Source organism: Calonectris borealis, chromosome 2 (genome assembly GCF_964195595.1).
Source record: "Calonectris borealis chromosome 2, bCalBor7.hap1.2, whole genome shotgun sequence".
Taxonomy (NCBI): domain Eukaryota; kingdom Metazoa; phylum Chordata; class Aves; order Procellariiformes; family Procellariidae; genus Calonectris; species Calonectris borealis.
Genome location: NC_134313.1, coordinates 43,772,078 through 43,787,364, shown reverse-complemented (window position 1 = coordinate 43,787,364; position 15,287 = coordinate 43,772,078). Strand labels below are relative to the sequence as shown.

At 42.2% G+C, this 15,287-nt stretch overlaps 1 protein-coding gene across 3 annotated transcripts in view; it reads left to right on the top strand.

Annotated features, from left to right (window-relative positions):
* LYN (LYN proto-oncogene, Src family tyrosine kinase) overlaps positions 1-15,287 on the top strand; it is a 55,446-nt gene extending 40,159 nt beyond the window's left edge. For all 3 annotated transcript variants that reach the window (XM_075141839.1, XM_075141841.1, XM_075141840.1), the window contains exons 11-13: positions 7,153-7,306; positions 9,065-9,196; positions 13,613-15,287. In XM_075141839.1, the coding sequence (XP_074997940.1) occupies positions 7,153-7,306; positions 9,065-9,196; positions 13,613-13,815 (489 nt within the window). In that variant the 3' untranslated portion in view covers positions 13,816-15,287. The remainder of the gene's footprint in view (positions 1-7,152; positions 7,307-9,064; positions 9,197-13,612) is intronic.

The window sequence follows — 15,287 nt, the reverse complement described above, 5'->3', positions numbered from 1 at the left end:
TGGACCAAAGACATTCTTGTCCAGATCAATAACACGTGTTTGCTTCAAACCTTTCAAAACTGCAGACTGTTTTTAGTAAGGCTTTTCCCTAGGAACTGAGAATTACCAAATTTAAGGCAGTGTGAACCTCAGGATATGCTCCGTTATTTCCTCTGCTTAAACTTCATTAGCAGGATGCTCTTTCCCACCCTAAGTGCTTTGGACTCGTTTCCAGCCTGGTTTTTGGGCTACTTTACCTGTTTTGGCAGGAGCACCCCGCCGAGCCCTGGGCTGAGCTGGTGGGCAGCCAAGAGCAGCTCGAAGGCCACCGTCCCCCACCCGCCGAGCAAACGACGAGGGATGTGGCCGGGATGTCCTGCTCATGGCTGGACCCCCAGGGGCAGCATCCCAGCCCCAGGGAGCGAGCACAGCCCTTCAGCCCCGCTTGTCTCGCAGGCAGCAGCAATACAGAGGGAATTTTGAAGCTGCCTTTATGCTCGAATCCCTGCTTTCTACCGCCTGTGGTTTCACCTGTAGTTTTATAGTACGGATCCTGAAAAGAGTAAAAAGCCACATCTGTCAACACAAAGGGAAATCTTTTAAAAGTATACCTAAACCATCTCTAAGTAATCATTTCTATGTGATTTTAGTTTAAAATCGTAGATAAAATAGGGCTGGAGAGGATTGGGGAAGTTCTGAGCCTAGTTGTTTCTCATTATTTTGGAAATTGTAGGTCACACCCTTTTGGTTTTTTTCTCCAGAGTTGACTTCATTTGTAACCAAATAGAAACTAGGCTCAACTTTGAATACTGATTCATCACTTATATTTGTTCCCCATTTTGCTTGGTGACTTTGCAGGCAAGTGAGGATGTGTGAGTTTGGATTTATTGATAGTTTTCAGGTGTCTCATAATCCACCTATATCCATGAAAACTGTCCTAATCCAGTTCTTTCCCTTTTCCACCCTTTGTCATTCATGTTAACCACGTGTGCATCCTTGGCCCTTTCAGTGGAAACTGAAGCAAAAGCAGGCGTTTAAAAACTTTTCTGTAGCATTTGCATGTGGTCTTCTCCATCGTTTAACTTAATCATTCATTTAATGTGAATGTTTTCCTTGGTCTTGTCCTATTACCAATGCACCTCTAGTTTCCCTGCTTATACTTACTATTTGTAGCACTTTTTGTGGGTAGGCTCTTCTGATTTTTGTCATATTGGGTTTTTTTTTTATGTTTTGTAATTTGAGTTATAATTTTCAGGTGTTTCTGACCATGTAAGATTTGGCCAAATCAATCATCTACCAAAGGTCTTGGGAGTCTGGGGCGGTCCCTGCTGACTGGAAGCTAGCCAATGTTATTCCAATCTACAGAAAGGGCGTGAGGGAAGACCCAGGGAACTACAGACCTGTTAGTTAATCTCAGTTCCTGGAAAAATTATCGAGAAGTTTATACTGGGTACTATTGAAAGGCATTTACAGAACAATGCAATCATCAGGCACAGTCAACATGGGTTCACAAAGGGAAAGTCCTGTTTAACTAATTTGATATCCTTCTATGACAAGGTCACCTGCCTGGTGGATGAAGGGAAGGTGTGGATGTAGGTTTTTTGGATTTTAGTAAGGCTTTTGATACTGTCCCTCACAGCATCCTTCTGGACAAGTTGTCCAACTGGGATGAGTGGGTTCACGGTGCACTGGGTGAAGAACTGGCTGAAGGGCAGAGATCAAAGGGTTGTAGTGAATGGGGCTACATCTGGCTGGTGACCGGTCACCAGCAGTGTTCCTCGGGGCTCAATCCTAGGGCCAGCACTGTTCAATACATTTACCAACGATCTGGATGCAGGAGTTGAATGCACCGTTAGCAAGTTTGCCGATGATACCAAACTGGGAGGTGCTGTTTACTGTTTGAGGGACAAGAGGCCTTGCAGAGGGATCTATATAGATTGGAGCATTAGGCTATGATTAATGGGATGAAATTTAACAAGTCTAAATGCCGGATCCTGCACCTAGGATGGAGTAACGCCAGGCACAGGTATAAATTGGGAGAGGAGTGGCTGGAGAGCAGCCCTGCAGAAAGGGATCTGGGGGTGCTGGTCGACAGCAGGCTCTCTGTGGGTCAGCAGTGTGCCCTGGCAACCAGGAGGGCAAACCGCATCCTGGGGTGCATCAAACACAGCATAACAAGCCGGTCAAAGAGGTGATTATCCCGCTGTATGCAGCGTTGGTGCGGCCTCACCTTGAGCACTGTGTGCAGTTCTGGGCCCCACAATTGAAGAAGGATGGGAAGGTCCTTGAATGCATCGAGAGGAGGATGTCGTGGTTTAACCTGGCAGGCAGCCAAATACCACGCAGCCGCTCGCTCACTCCCCCTCCCCGGTGGGATGGGGAGAGAATTGGAAGGTAAGAGTGAGAAAAACTTGTGGGCTGAGATAAAGACAGTTTAATAGAACAGAAAAGGGAAAATAATAATAATAATAATAATCATGATAATGATAGAATATACAAAACGAATGATGCACAATGCAATTGCTCACCACCCGTGCTGACCAATAACCAAGCAGCGATCGGTACTTCCTGGATCACGCCTACCGTTCATATACTGAGCATGACGTCACATGGTATGGAATACCCCGTTGGCCAGCTGGGCTGGCTGTCCTGATTATGTTCCCTCCCACCTTGTGTACCTAGCTCAGTCAGTAGGCACGGGAGCTGTCCTTGGACTAGGAGGGCACTTAGCAACAACTGAAAACATCAGTGTGTTATCAGCATTCTCCTCGTACTAAATCCAAAACACAGCACTAGGAAGAAATTTAACCCTATCCCAGCCGAAACGAGGACAGAGGGCAACAAAGCTGGTGGAGGGGCTGGAAGGCATGTCCTATGTGGAGCAGCTAAGGCCTTTGGGTTTGTCTAGTTTGGAGAAAAGGAGGCTGAGGGGCGACCTCATTGCTCTCTACAGCTTCCTGAGGAGGGGTCATGGAGAGGGAGGTGCTGAGCTCTTCTCCCTGGGATCCAGTGATCGGATGTGTGGGAATGGTTCAAAGCTGCGCCAGGGGAGGTTTAGACTGGACATTAGGAAGCATTTCTTTACCGAGATGGTGATCAAACACTGGAAGAGGCTTCCTAGCGAGGTGGTCGATGCCCCAAGCCTGTCAGTGTTTGAGAGGCATTTGGGCAATGCCCTTAATAACATGCTTTAACTTTTGGTCAGCCCTGAAGTGGTCAGGCAGTTGGACTAGATGATCACTGTAGGTGCCTTCCAACTGAAATAGTCTATTCTATTCTAAATTTTTCTCGTCAGGCACTGTCTTTACAATAAGTGTGATTTGCCGTTGCACTTGTAATTGCTGGGGTTTTTTGATGGTGTGGTTGTTCCTGAGACTTTTTTCCCATGAGGTTGTACCTGTCAGCCCTCCAGAGCTTTAAACTTGCTTTCCTAATAAAAAAACCTTCATACTTTTGTTATTCTTTCATTCCCTTTCATATTCATTCCACTTTGTTTCATGACCCCTATCACTTAATTTTCCTTCTCAACATGATATAATGCATTCTCAGCATGATGTAAAAACATCCTATCAGGCTGACCCTAAGCAAACCCATCTGGCCTGTTTAGTATTCCGCATTTTTACATACAGCCTAGAAATGCACAAGCGGAATCCATTACACTTGTTGCCGTAATGCCCTCTCTGCATGAAGAAACAGCATTGCAAACTACGTGTAAAACATGCCTTGTTTGAAATAATTCTTCTAAAAGAGGATCACAGACTTTTGGAATGGAAGTTGAAATCAAACATGTCTTCGAGTTGAAAAACGGAGCATTGAAGGAATCCAGTAGTTCTCTGGTTTTGCAGCAAAAAAAAAAAAAAAAAAAAAAAAGCTGAGTTTCACCTTTTGGAAAAAAGCATAGAACCGCCCATCCCTCTACGTGCTGTTTAATGTCAGCCGTGATGTTTCACCAAGGAAGTCTTTGAGTTGAGACCAAGAGCTTTTGCTTTTCAGAAGGTGTAGCTCTTCTGTGACAGTAGGCTCTCCCCTCCCTACTTCAAAGTCCTCTGCTGCTTTTGCCTCTTTCCCCGAACACCTTCGGAAGCTAAAAGAATGGGTCAGAAAGTAGGGTATGTTTTCAAAGCAACATCCTATGTGCCACGCTTTTGCTACCATTTTCTTTCAGGATTTTGAAAGAGTTTTACACCTATTTGTGAAATGACCCACAAGAGTTCCGGAAAGTTAAGTAATTACCCTGTTTTACAGGTAGAAAGAGCGGAAACAGAGAGGAAAGAGCACCGCCACCTGAAATCATGCCCCAAATGGGTGATAGAGCTGTCTGCAGAACTGCGGCTCCAAGTCATTCCTTTATTGCGTGACTTTCAGCTGAAGATTTACAGTACAGAGGCTGTCTTGTGGAGTGATTTATTTCCTCCAGAAGACTTTTCTTCCATTCTTACCCTGAGTGCATAGTTCCTAGTATTTAGAGATTTGTTGGTTGGTTGTTTTTAAAAGGGTTTAACTTGGGTGTTTCTAGAAGCGTGTCAGTAGTTCATTAAAGGTGAAGGAAAAACTGCTCCCTTCTTGGTAGTAACACTTGTGCAGTGTCGGCAGACAGAGTCCTCCCTTGAAGGCCACCAAACGTATCCCAGAAGCTCAAATTAGCTTTCCCATCCTGCTCCTGAGTAGTAGTTACACGTAGCCGAACAGTCTTAACAGGTACCAATGATCATTAAAAGAGGGGGAAAAAGGCTTTAATTTTCTTTGTTGCCATGCATTTCTCTACCTTTAACATATCATTTGGCAATGAAAACCCAACAATTATCATAAAGTTATCACATGGGCTCTGGCACCTATTCCCTTGATCAAAAAATCCTCTTTTTTTTTTTTTTTTTATTTTCCCACAAGCAAAGGTTTAACATGACCACACGTGTGAATTCAGCTGTCCAGTTGCCGTGTTTCGCCTCCTTCTCCCATTCAAAATTCCTTTCCCATTATTCTCTTCCTACTTGGGAATTTTTTGCATGCCCAAATGCTTGCACATACATGGCTTCTTTGAACTTCTCTGATTCAATGAAGTCAAAACCATTGTCCTGGAATTTCACGGAAATGTAGTTTGTATTTGCTGAAAACATAATGGATCGTTTGATGCCACGTTCTTTGTTTGTGACTAATCAGATGGTGACTTCAGTGAGTCTGGCACAAATAAGAGGAAATAAAATGGTCTTTCCAATGGCTTTGCTTGGTTGGGCTTGGAACCTAAATATTGCCATCACGAATGTCTCTTTCGTGAGGTGGTTCTTCATTCCCCAGCCAGCACTTTGCCCAAATGTTAAATCTGTGCAGGGAAGTAGGAGGAAAGTTGATTCCTTTGTGATGGTTGATGTATTTTTGGTGACGTTAGTGGACCTGTCTGCATTTTGGTCGTATCTGCCAAGCTGGCCGGTCCAATCTCAGCACTGATCTTACAGCAAAACCTTCCCTTTCATCTCTCATTCCTCCCCAAACCCAAGTAATCGCATGGGGAGGAGAGAGAGGCAGAGCAGGCTCTAATCAAATACTACTCTTCTATTTTGTCTGCAAGTCTCTAGTAAGACTCTCTGTGGCAATTATTCACTAGTAGCTGCTTCCTTCATTATAAAACATCTTACTTATTTCTAGAAAATGCGAAATGCAGGTGTCCTTCATTCTTTTCATCACCGGAGTTTCTTTCTGGTTTAGTGTGAGAACCCCGCTGCATTGTACGAGGGCAGTGTAACACTCTGCTCTGAAGAATATATCGGTTTGTAAGAAGAGGTTTGCAGTGGGAGGGCAAGTGGCTCTATTTTTCCATGGCCTAAACCAAAAAAGAGGAACGAAGACCGTGTGGTTTTGTGTTGTAAAGTGATGGCGTGTGTGCCTTCGCAGTACCCCTCCGGGACTTTTTAAAAATGGATAAGCAGAAGTGATGTTAATGTTTTCTTAAAATTTGGTTAGGTGCTCTTGTCCGCTTTACTGCAGGGCTGAAATGAGCACCTCTGGCACCGGGAAGGGATCCGTGCCCTTGTCTTCTCCCGAGGTGGAGAGGAAAGAGCCCATGTATGAGCGTGGCCCTGGAGAAGGACCCTTACTGCTTTACTGCTGCTTCGTTAGCAAATCTGAGAGCTTGTGCGTTCCCCAAGCCATGTGGCCGAGAGCGAGCTGTCTGTCGCCCACCCACAGACATCCTGGAGAGGTGCCTGTGGCACAGGTTGGACCGTGGGAATGCCTGGGAATGACCCATCACTAGAGTCTTACAAGGGAGAGAAAAATTGACAGCTCACAAGCACAGGGTTTATTTTTCTTTTTTTCCTAGCTCCTCTTAAAACTTTTGGACAGAATACGATCTACGCATCAGTTTTATTGCTCCGACTTTAGAAACTATTCTTTCAGTTTCTTTTTTTCTGAAAAAATAAAATGTCTTTCCGCAGGGAAAAAAAAAGGTAGTCTGGGCAAATACTGAAAAAATCATCCCCAGTGCATATTTTGAGGACATTAATCATCTTTAATTTGGTTTGGAAATTAATTTGGGCTGCTGAAATACAAATTAAATTTACTTATGATAGCATCTGAGAGTTGGCTGTTGCCAAACACTCCTCGTGTATGAACAGGTACATGTTGTTGTAGAAGAAAATAAAGATAAAGTTGTTTGCCCTATCTTAGTAACTGTTTCCTGATTGTCCAGGCCTATACTGGGTAAATAGAAAGTTGGGTTTTTTTTAACTCTATCTGCACTATTGCTTCATCAGTCCTTAAAAGAGCATCTGTATCTTTTTTAACTTACTAATTCCCTTCTATTTTCTTAGTATTTGGAAAATAAACTGGTTAATAATTTGGGGAAGAGAATATTTTAGTAGAAATCTTAGGAACATTTTAATTAAGATTTTGTTTCAGGAAATGTCTCTGATACATATCTCTAATCCTGCCAGCTCTTAGTCACCCAAACAATTCTTTTGAAGCTACTACTGTAAGTATAGTTTTGCAGGACTGGATCTACACGTAAGTTTTCCATGGCAATCACCCTTTCCTTGCTTACATCTAGAAATTGCTCCAAAGATACTGGTAATGAATAAATGGATGTGGCTTTGCTGATACATTGAAAGAACAGAGAGCTCAGACCTGTTGATGGTCTTGTGTGGTGTTGAAATATCAAAATAGTTGTTTCTTTTGTTACAGATTGCAGAAGGGATGGCATACATAGAAAGAAAAAATTATATCCATCGAGATTTGAGAGCAGCAAATGTTCTGGTTTCGGACTTACTGATGTGCAAAATTGCTGATTTTGGACTAGCAAGAGTCATCGAAGACAACGAATATACAGCAAGGGAAGGTATGTATTTTTATTCTTGTCTTTAAAACTTCAGCCTCTGGGAGGCAGTGAGGCTGTATCTAATGATAATATGGTCACCAAGGACAGAAAATGCCGTAACAACTTCCCAGAGGCAGCATTCTAATGCCAACAGCTTTTAAAAAGAATAAGGAAACAAATAACCTTTCTGTGCTCCCCAGGCTTTTTGAAAAGTTTATTTTAAATAAATTTGAAGAACAAAGAAAATTAGAGTACTTAACTGCACAGAAATTTTTCTAAATTGAACAAATTAATTGCGCGCCCACAGCTTCCATCCCATTGAATCCCAAAGAAAATGTGATCTTATTTTCTCTTCACATCATTAAGTGCCATATGCACCTCCTTTCACTTAGGGAGAGGAAGGAGCCCTAGCACGTGTAATTGCTGGTAACAAGAAAACCTTTAGCAGAACTGTTATCTTTTGAAGCTGCTTTAGGAACTGCAGCATCGATTTGCGTGTTCAGCAGCATTGCTGCTACATGTAGGGACACTGGGTCATGTCCCTGTTCAGCGCACGGGTGGGAGGTAACATCGCAGCAGGGTCAGGACTACAAGAGGAGAAATCACACCATTAAAGATATTTGTCTGCGTTTTGCCATGGGTGTTTTGCTCATGTTGTCACTTTTAAGAAGCGTGTAGTCAATTTGTTGTAGTGAATAGTTTTTATTTATGCTTCCATGCACAGATTGCATTAGGGTAACTTTTCGGAGCAGGTTTGTTGGCTGGCTTTCCCCCTCTCGTTTTAAAGACACTACCGCATATTTTCACACAGTCTGGATGGAAACTGTGGTAATGTAGAACGAGAGGGCAAGAACTAAGGTATGAGGAAGAAAGAGAACAATGCACTACAGTTGAGATTAAAGGAAGATGAGCTATTCAGCAGTCACTGGGTAACAGTAATTCAATAGATCAGAGGGAAGGGTCCGATTAAGCAGTTTTCAGAGGTACAGAACCCATATCTGAGTTTTTTAGCTAGCTCTGGACATTGTATATTGATTAAATGAACGTTTCAGGTTATAAATTCTTTATGCCGAATTTCTTTGATGTGTTTTTTGCCATTCAGAAAAGTTTCCTAGCTTATCTGGTATTTTGTGCCAGAATGATAGAGCAGGCTAAAAAGGGCATGGAGAGAATCTGCTTGTATTACTCTTCATTGTCTGAAGAGCTAATGTGATATTCCCCAACAAAGGCTGCTTGAATTTTTCTTATTTAACTGGAAGGAGTTTGCTTTTATATGGGATTTTCTGGAATCAGTTAATTAGACATGACAGACAGTATTTTAAGATATGACTGTTTAAGATGACTTGCTGCTGCTTTTGCATCTATGGCTGAATGTGAAATGCCTTAAAGTGTATGTTGAAGCTAGACTGACTTTCTTTAAAATAGGAAAAGTTAGTTAAAGTCTTGCGAAGTTCAGGTGATGGGAATTGTAAGATTGTTGCCTGACCACTGGGCAAAAGGGAAAATGGTGACTGTAATTTTAGCAAAAATACAGCATACCTAGGAGTCAAAAGGTGCAATGTAACTTTTGGCATCTTATTTGCACCTCTGACACAGGACATGCAGCGTGGCAGCATGCATCCTGCAGCACATCCCTGCTGGTAACTCTTGGACAGAAGGAGTTGCTGGTAACTTTGCTAATTTAGGGGTATCATAGGCAAGTCGTTTAAGACCTTTTGGTGACTTGATAGTGAGTGTTTAAATTTGACTTTGACTGATTGAGACTGTACTTTTTTGTAGGTGCAAAATTCCCTATTAAATGGACAGCACCAGAGGCAATTAACTATGGATCTTTCACTATTAAATCTGATGTGTGGTCATTTGGGATTCTCCTGTATGAAATTGTTACATATGGAAAGATTCCTTATCCAGGTATGGGCGTGTGTTTATACCGTTACTCTGTATTTATATTTTGGTGTTAAAAAGCAAAGAAAATAGGCAGGGAAAGAGCTGGCATCTGACAGTAGCGACAGCAGTGATTTGGAAAATGTCTGGCAGATAATCTTATTGCTTTGAAAACTTACAGTCACCGTATCTGTAAACCACGTGCCTCTCTGGGGTAAATTTTAGCAAACAGACTAATGGCACCATGAGCAAATAGTCATTTTTATATATTCAAAAAGTGTTACAACTGCAGCAAACGCTGAATTGTCACAGATCCCGGCTTCATGGTCAGCAGCGCAGTCTCTAGTGGTGCTGTGTAAGCTGCTGGGTTTTTTTAGTCTTGTAATATGTGAAAGTACTAAGAAAGTGTGTTTTCACAAGCAAATAGGCTGTAATAATTTGTCAGTGTTAGCTAATCTAAAGAAATATGAAAGCAGACCCTAAAGCAGCGTTGATGTACTGCTAGGAATATTTACTCTTCATTGTTCCATACGGTTCGGGTACGAGACCACAGAGGAGTACATCAATCATAACTGTATTAAGTAGCTGTGAAAGGGTGATGTGCTTTATGTTTTGGTTTTCTTTCTGTTAAACAAAATAGATATTAATGTTTCCAGCGCACAGAAGCAACTTGTATGAAGGATATTTTTGCACACAAAATTGTCACATCTCGGGCATAGCTGATTAACTCGGGGTAGCAGACTGCATTCATTTAAGCTTACTGAAGTTATGGAAAATTAAACCTAAATTCTTTTATCTTGTGGGCAAATGGGGAAAGTACAGCCACATTCACCTGTACTGCACATCTCATAGATGGAGTGACTTGGGAAAAGAACCCTTAGGATCCTGCAGTTTACAGGCAGTAAAGGGAGAGCAAAGCTTTCCCAGTGCTTCCAGTGCAGCAGCTCTTGCAGTTTAAACAGTGAAAACATTTTTCACCACCACTTCCTGAGCAGCTGGAATTCTGCATCCTGAACTGCTGAAGATGTCAAAGGGGCAGACCCGGGTGACCTGAGTCCCAGGTCCTGAAATGACAGTAGGCTCAACATCTCTGGGCACAGGGAGACTGGACTCCTGTGAGACTCGAGGAGTGCGGAATGGGTGATGGTGGCCAACTTTACACTATGTTATGGAAGAACACATCAACTTCCCATACAGAAGGTAGAGTCAAACCAGACATTCTCATTGCTTGGTAAGGCTCCAGTCCGGGAAAGCACTTAAGCTCAAGAGTAGCCCCCTTAAACTTCAAGAGATGATAGGGCTGCTTGCACAGCTAAGTGTTTAAACATATGCTCTGGGTTGGTTTTCAGGTAAGGGCTATAAAATATGTGACTGAGTAGCAGGTCCTCCCAAGGCTGTTCTAAACACTGCTCATGTCCCCAGGAAGGATCAGACGGGAGTTGTATGCAGCCGAGTAATGCATGGTTCTTCCCAGAGTTGGGATACCTTTTTTTCCCCGTTAGCACATGCCTATGTATCCAGGCAGCGGCCTATGCTGAGCTGGGCTCACAAGGTTATTTCTAGATGCCTTGAAAATTGTCCTTCCCTGAGCAAACCTACAAGCTCACCTGGAAACCAGCACTACAAAAACACAAAACCCAATCCAATACTTAATTCTGCAGCTAGGTCTGCTCTCTCTTTGCCTCTGTAAAACATATCATATTTTTATTTTAAGAAAAAAATCAATCTGTACAGCAGACACTGTATTGCTGTACTACTGTGGGAAAACATCTCTTCTAGGGGAAGTCTGGGCAATATTTTTTTTTTAATATGGGAGCATTTTTATGAGTACCATAAATAGGCCATACACCGTGGATTCATTTGTCAACCAGCAATTAGAAGCAGAAGCCTCTTGACTGCATACCACTGCGTTCACATAATTTCCCAGGCTCTGACATAAGCAAATATGTCTTTATCTATGACACTTAACAGGTACCACAGTGTAAATTAACAGACATGTACCAAACCTTTAGAGCTAATGTCCTTTGCTAGCATTTAAGAGGGTGTAAAAGTGTAACAAATATGTATGTGGAATATATTTCTTTTACTGATTAGGATGTAGTTTTGATGAGACAGGTAATTCTCTAGCCAGAAAAAAAAAAAAAGAAATAGTTCAACAAGTAGCTATTTTGAGAAAACTGCATGGTCTGTGGGGTATACATGTAAGCCTTTTTTTTAAATAAAACCCGAAACATATGCAAGTATGTTCATGACATGGTATTTACTATAGAATACTGATAAAAGTCTTCATTTTTGTCTCGTGAACATAAATAGTTATTTAACAGATAGATAGTTTTCTTGATAGTTAGCTGAAACACAGGCTTTGTCCTTGGCATTCAGAATGTAACAATATCAGTCCTGCAGACACTAGATCTAAGCACAATCCTATAAAGTACTTAAACCCACAGAATCAGCCCCGTTCTGTGCAAAACCCAGTAGCAGCAGTCCTCATGCAGTACACACAGTTGACTAAGCCTTTGCGTAGTATGAATAACTGTTTTACTGCAGTTTATTTACATTAAATACAATCCATTTCTTTAAGCTCAAGCAGTCAGATTACTGTTCTCTACAAAATGCTTTATTGACTTTCTTCCTACATTTATTTTGTCTTTATATAGCAGTAATTCCTTATTCTGTGACAACATGCCATTCCACTGCTACGTTCAAAATACTGTTTTGCCACACCTGTGTGTAATGTTAGCTCAGAAAAACTTCACTTCTCCTTCCAAAGCAGAACTGAAAATACAAAAGATGTGCCCAAAGTAAGCACTCTGATCCAGACCCAGATTTCATGGCTGACAGTATTTCTACAATAGGTTAAAGCCAAAAGGCTTGAACTGAAGTCAATTATATGAACGATAATAATCTTGAATAATCAAAATAGTTATACCGGATAAAGTTGTCATTTAGTTGTAATTCAAATGCATCCTTACCTGCCAAGTGGCTTAAATCATAGCTTTAGTAGTCAGATATAACACGTACAAAGATCCACAGAGTCTGCAGCAACAGAGCTGTACAGTGACCAAGTACTCAGGGGAGCACCACATCTGCTGCCGACCTTGCTCGGAGCAGGACCTGTCCTGCCTCCTCTCAGCAGAGCGTAGCTGCTCTCCCCGCACCTCTGGGGCACTGGCGTAAGCAGGAGCAGTGAACGTCACGCATGCACCTGACCGGAGGCCGAGCTGCCTCGAGAAACTGTCGTCTTAGGCAGAACTGCACCACGTGGAGCATTTAGCCTGAGGAGCAGCCAGTGGCTGTGCGGTCTGGAATACTCTTCTCGATAGAGGGAGCCTTCACTGGAGGTAGCAAATATCTAGGCTGAAGCACAGGTGCTTCGGGCATGCCCAGTCATCGGGAGAAACAGCATTCACTGGAGCACAGAAAGCGTAGAGTCTGTGTCCTGGAGAAGGTAATCCTGGCACCATTACTCCACGGGGTTGCATAAGATTTGCAGAGGAAGGGACAAGCTGAAAGGCAGGTTTCTGGGTAGGAAGTGGTGAGCCTTTTTGTTGGCCTTGCCATAGCTGACCTTCTGAGAGCAGGTGTTGAAATTGTTCCGTGAACCAGGCTCTCACGGATTTAAAAAAAGGGAGGGGCGGGGGGGAAGAGAGGAGGAGGATGGAGTCCAGGGCAGGCCTCTCTCCTGTGACGTTAGTTGGCATGTGAGGCTCAGGATGCACTTCTGGTAGTTAGCGTTCTTATCCTCTGAAAGAAAACCCTAATGGGGAAACAAAGCAAAGCTCAGCACAGCTGGCAAGATGATTTTGCACAATAGGATGCGAAAGAAGGGAGGGGAAATCGCCTGTTACAAGTAACAATTATCACGAGTGACAACGTTCAGCATCTTGCAATCAGCAGCACTTACACAAAAGCTGATGTAGAAGAAAATCTGAAAGTGTGTTACTACATGGGGCAGGGTGACCGGGAGCAGGGCAGGCTGCTCTCTGTCTTAGTATGGATGGGGTCTACAGCAAGCAGGTTAGAAGCTCTGCAGCCAAGAGACAAAGGCTGATGCCAGGGTGGGCTTTTGCTGTGAACTCACCACTGCCGGAAGCAGAACAAACGGTGGCAGGACTGGGGAAAGGAACAGAACGGAGCTGGTTCTGGAGACAAGAATCATGATCTCCCCCAGAGTCTTGTTTGTTAGACTTGGCACTAAAGAGGTCGCTACACTCAACTGGGGAAATGGAAATCTTCCCCCAGGATTTTCAAAGCAAGTCCCTCGGTTCTGGAACACACCTCAGCCTTGTTTATTGATCTCATATTAGTAGCTACCTTTAATAAGTAATAATAGCCTTGTTTTATTGGGTGAAGATCTTCAGAGTGAAGTAAATAATAAAAAAGAAAAAATCGTTTCTTTGGGAATTGAGATCATTTGATGAAAACTTTCTTTTTCTGTTGAAGGTATGAGCAATTCAGATGTGATGGTTGCTCTTCAGCGCGGGTACCGAATGCCACGCATGGAAACCTGTCCAGCTGAGCTTTACGATATCATGAAAACATGCTGGAAAGACAAAGCAGAAGAGAGGCCAACATTTGATTATCTACAGAGTGTGCTTGATGACTTCTACACTGCAACAGAAGGGCAGTATCAACAACAGCCATAGAACAAAGAACACTTTTTCTGTTGACGTGGCTCATTGGCACAGACTATTTTTTGGACAGACTGCTCAAATCAATTACTTCACGAGTTTGGATGTCTTAACCGAGTGTGGAAGCTGAAATGCTGAAGGAAAGAGTAATTCTGCAGAGAAATAATAATGTTTTTATTTGGTTAAAAACAGTTCCTCTAAAGATTGAAGTTCTCCTTAAATGCTCTGGGTTTTGCATCAACAGAAACATCCCAAACGAAGCAGGCTTTTTGGGGCGGGGAGGGAGAAGGAAGGAAAGCGATCACGCACCGGTACAGTTTGACAACGCCTTCTTAGGATCTAAGTCATGGAATACATTAGGAGGAGACCTTTATAAAAGGGGTGAGAAGATGCATGAACAGCTGTTTTCAAAAGAAAAAGTCATGAAGGAGAACTTACAGATTTAAGACATGGTGATGTTCTTAAATTATCTTTTTTGAAATACAGCATATTGTGAAAATTATTTTTATATCCTTGTTATTTCACATTAGTAGTTGGAGTACTGTCACCTCTTGTAAGACTTTCTGAACAGTGTCATGGTTTCCCTTAAGGAAGGGTTATGTATGTAATTATTTACACTGAAGATGATTCTGTTTTACTGCTGTATTACTCAAATCTTTTAAAATCCTTTTCAAGGCATCACACAGCCATCACAGATGCAGAAGTGCAATAGGAACACACATGACAGCAGAAGCAGCAGCACACCTAGCTCTGTATTCAACCTTCACTTTCCCGCAAGGCCAAAATCATCATGTGAAGTCCATGGGAAAGCACAGGATTTTGAAGGAAGTTAATACTTTCATTGCAGTCGCTGAGACTGTTACCAGCGATCCATCCAGAGTGTTACCATTTTAATCTTAACTTTTAATCCTCTGTGATTATTCAAGAATATTCCTTATATTTTTGCTGCTTTAATCAACTAACCTCAAATCTGTTTTAAAGCTAAAACTAGCCCTAGCACTATCAAAAACAATTTGTGGGAAATACGCAATAGGATATCAAGTTACATTGCAGGGACACTATAGGTTTGTTGCTCAGTATATAAATCTAATTCATGAAAGTGAACGCAGTTTGCTAAGCTCTACATATGGAATTGTTCTATCAAATTACTTACCAAAACAGCTGAGCTAGTGCAGTTGCAATGTAACTACAGCATAGGTTACTTTTTTTTTCCCTCTCCAAAGTGACACTGGTTCTTACAACTGAAACCCAGTACATCTTTGCCACCCCTCAGCCCAATTATTTAGGCAGTGGTACTTTGCAGAAGCTTAAAACCCTTTTGATAAAGCTTCAGTGTGCCTGCAGTTGAAGTTCAACAGCATAAATATTCATTGCTTTTCTCTTCCATTGGCTTCCTTCAAACTGTGCAGTTTAAGCAGACTATCAGTTAAATGTAAATAGTTTCTATTGTATGGTGATTTTTAATTTTAATAAACACTTAATCTGAA